This window comes from Myotis brandtii, unplaced genomic scaffold (assembly GCF_000412655.1).
Source record: "Myotis brandtii unplaced genomic scaffold, ASM41265v1 scaffold504, whole genome shotgun sequence".
Lineage (NCBI taxonomy): Eukaryota > Metazoa > Chordata > Mammalia > Chiroptera > Vespertilionidae > Myotis > Myotis brandtii.
The window spans coordinates 4,610,797-4,613,532 of NW_005369217.1; the positions used below are offsets into that span (position 1 = coordinate 4,610,797).

The 2,736-nt window shown below is 45.6% G+C and overlaps 1 protein-coding gene across 1 annotated transcript in view; it reads right to left on the reverse strand.

Moving 5' to 3' along the window:
• The window catches only part of PLEKHG7 (pleckstrin homology domain containing, family G (with RhoGef domain) member 7), a 48,217-nt gene extending 45,847 nt beyond the window's left edge, over nt 1-2,370 (reverse strand). Inside the window, exon 1 of the mRNA XM_005877033.2 lies at nt 2,281-2,370. Within this exon, the coding sequence (XP_005877095.2) occupies nt 2,281-2,330 (50 nt within the window). The 5' untranslated portion in view covers nt 2,331-2,370. The remainder of the gene's footprint in view (nt 1-2,280) is intronic.
• Nucleotides 2,371-2,736: the final 366 nt, after the last annotated feature.

The following is a 2,736-nucleotide window of genomic DNA, read 5'->3' on the forward strand; positions in this document are numbered from 1 at the left end:
CAGGGGGTGGCACTGCAACCTCCCCATCGACCCTGCCTTGAGTGTGACAGGGGGCGGTGCCCCAACCCCCCAATCGGCCCTACCCTGAGCGTGACTGAGGGTGGCATTGCAACCTCCCGATCCGCCCTGCTCTGTGCATGTCGGGGCGGCGCCCCAACTCCCCAATCGGCCCTGCTCTGAGCCTGACCAGGGGCTGCACTTAGGGATTGGGCCTGCCCTCTGCCACCCGGGAGCAGGCCTAAGCCAGCAGGTCGTTATCTTCCCGAGGGGCCCAGACTGCGAGAGGGCACAGGCCGGGCTGGGGGAACCCCTCCCCCTGCCCCCCGAGTGCACAAATTTTTGTGCACCGGGCCTCTAGTTATGATATAATGTTCTATTTACATGTCTACTCCACTAGACTGCCAGTTCCTTCAGTGCAACAAAAACGTCTTATCATTGCTGTTAGTAGGTGCTCATTTAATACTCAATCCATTGTTGTTTTTTATTTTATTTTTCGTAAATACCAACGAAAGTATTTGTAAATACTCCTCTACTGTCATCCTCCCTCATGGAAAGTATCTTACTTTATAAGGTAGTTTTGCAGAATCATATCTTATCTCCTCTCTTATCTTAAGCTCCTAGCTTTTGAGCTAAATCTCTGTTTACTAAGAGCTCAATAAACATTTGTTGTGTAAATTGAACCATAACAAACTTGCATACACCCATCATCATCACTGTCATTTTCTGACACAAATATATACTCCAGTCATAGCTAACTACTCACTATTCTTTAAACTTACCCTGTATTTCACGCCTCCATACCTTGGCTCAGGTAGTTCCCATCTGCCTGCCTATCTCTGCCTTGTCTGCCTGGCAAACTCATACTCATCTCTAAATTCCAGCTTAGACTCTCTTCCTCCAGGAGTTTTTCTGATCTGCTCAGAGAGAGCCAACTCCTTTTCCCTCAGTCCCCTCCCCCAAATTTATGTTTTTATGATTTCATTGCAGGCTCATGGTGTGTCTTAAAGATCATAGAATCCAAGCACTAACATAGAGCTTGACATGGAGCAGATATTTAAATAAGCTTGTTGAATAAATAGGTATATTGACCTACAGAATTATACACAGTCCTCAAATGAATTTGCTTTTCCATTTTGGAATATGAATGATTATGCATATAGAATAGAAAAATGCAGTTTGAGTTTCCTCTCCCCCATTAAAGGTGGCTAAATTACCCCTATCCATTTCTCCTTGTCTAGCGTACCTTCTGACATGAGGCGTCTATTTGGGAGCACATAGGCCAGGTTTTGGAGTTCAATTTGCACGTAAGGAGCAGAACTAAGACAACTGCCTCACACTGTGCTGGGCTGGGACCTCGGCTTTGTTGTGCTAATTATGGAAAGGTGGGCATGACCCTGGAAGGGAGTAACAAATTCTCTGTGGACATGACATTTTCATGTTCATCAAAAGAGGGTGTGGGTTAATAAAATTATCAAAATTACAGTTGCAACCATATGAAGACCTAGGTAAACAGTAAGAGAACATCTACATAGGAACATACACAGACATGAACTGGTGCAGAAAACCTGCCCCTGCCTCCCCCAGGCCTGGCAGTGGCCTAGATTTCTGGGACTCTGAAAAGGGTCCGCATGTCAGCTGGGGTTGCTCAGATTGTTGGATTAGTGCTACTAATGCAAATAGTTGCAGTGAATTCAGAATGACTTTGAATTTAGGTTTCATGGAGAGAGAGGTGTTGGTGATTCCAAACTGGTATCTTATTTTTGTGACTCCAAATATTAAAATTGCTTCTTATAAAAAATGGCATGCAGGCAGAATCATCGTGTCTAGTTCTAGACTGAATAGCCACTGGAAGCAATCATTGCAATAAATTCAGAATTTTTATCTATCTCTCCCAAGCCAAACGGTGTGTGCACAGAGTAGGGCAGGAAAGGAATTTTTTGATACCTAATTTCCTCCGAGAGATATTAAGCTAGGAAACGAACTAATAATAAATGCAAAATGTTTGGGGTGTGGTTGGCAACCCATTGTGCCTGTGGAAGTGCAGTATAACCTCACTGTCCTTTGTTTGGGGAAGCACAACTAAACAAACATTCTTGAGAAATGCTTTTTTTGGGCTTGATGCTGCTCGGCTATTCTGGTTCTTTGCTTCAGTAGAAAACTCTTGGCACAGGAGGTCGTATAACTGGCTGCCTGACCCAGACCTCATCGCCCTTCGCCTTGCCTGCTGCCTCCCCCAAGCCCCGCATTCAGAAACCCCAACAGGGCCACACTTTCACTAACCCTGAGTTGCGCTGTCCCAGGCCGGTCAGATCCGAAGGGACTAGTCCCATGGTTGCTGGAATAATCTTGTCTCCTTTCTGGCACAGCTCCTCATCCTGTCCCCTGCTGAAGATCTGAAGGTCCATGATGTGGGCTGGGATGGCAGCAATTTAGAGAATCCAGAGAATTTTCTCCCACTCCTGAGCAGGCTGCACACCCATGAGTCAACACTCAACAATGAGCCTGTGCTCGCGTGTCGGTGCCAGAAAAGTTTCTGGCTGGTGGAAATGTGTCCCCGGTGGACCTCCAACGCATACACGTTGAATAGATTGGTGTTGGTGAATATTATTCTAATTTAAAATCAACTGGTACTTACTGAACACCACTTTTACTAGAGAGACACCCTGGTAGGTGCTTTACATGCATTATAATGTTCATAAGCACCCTGTGAAGGGAAATTCCGTCCTTATTGTAGAG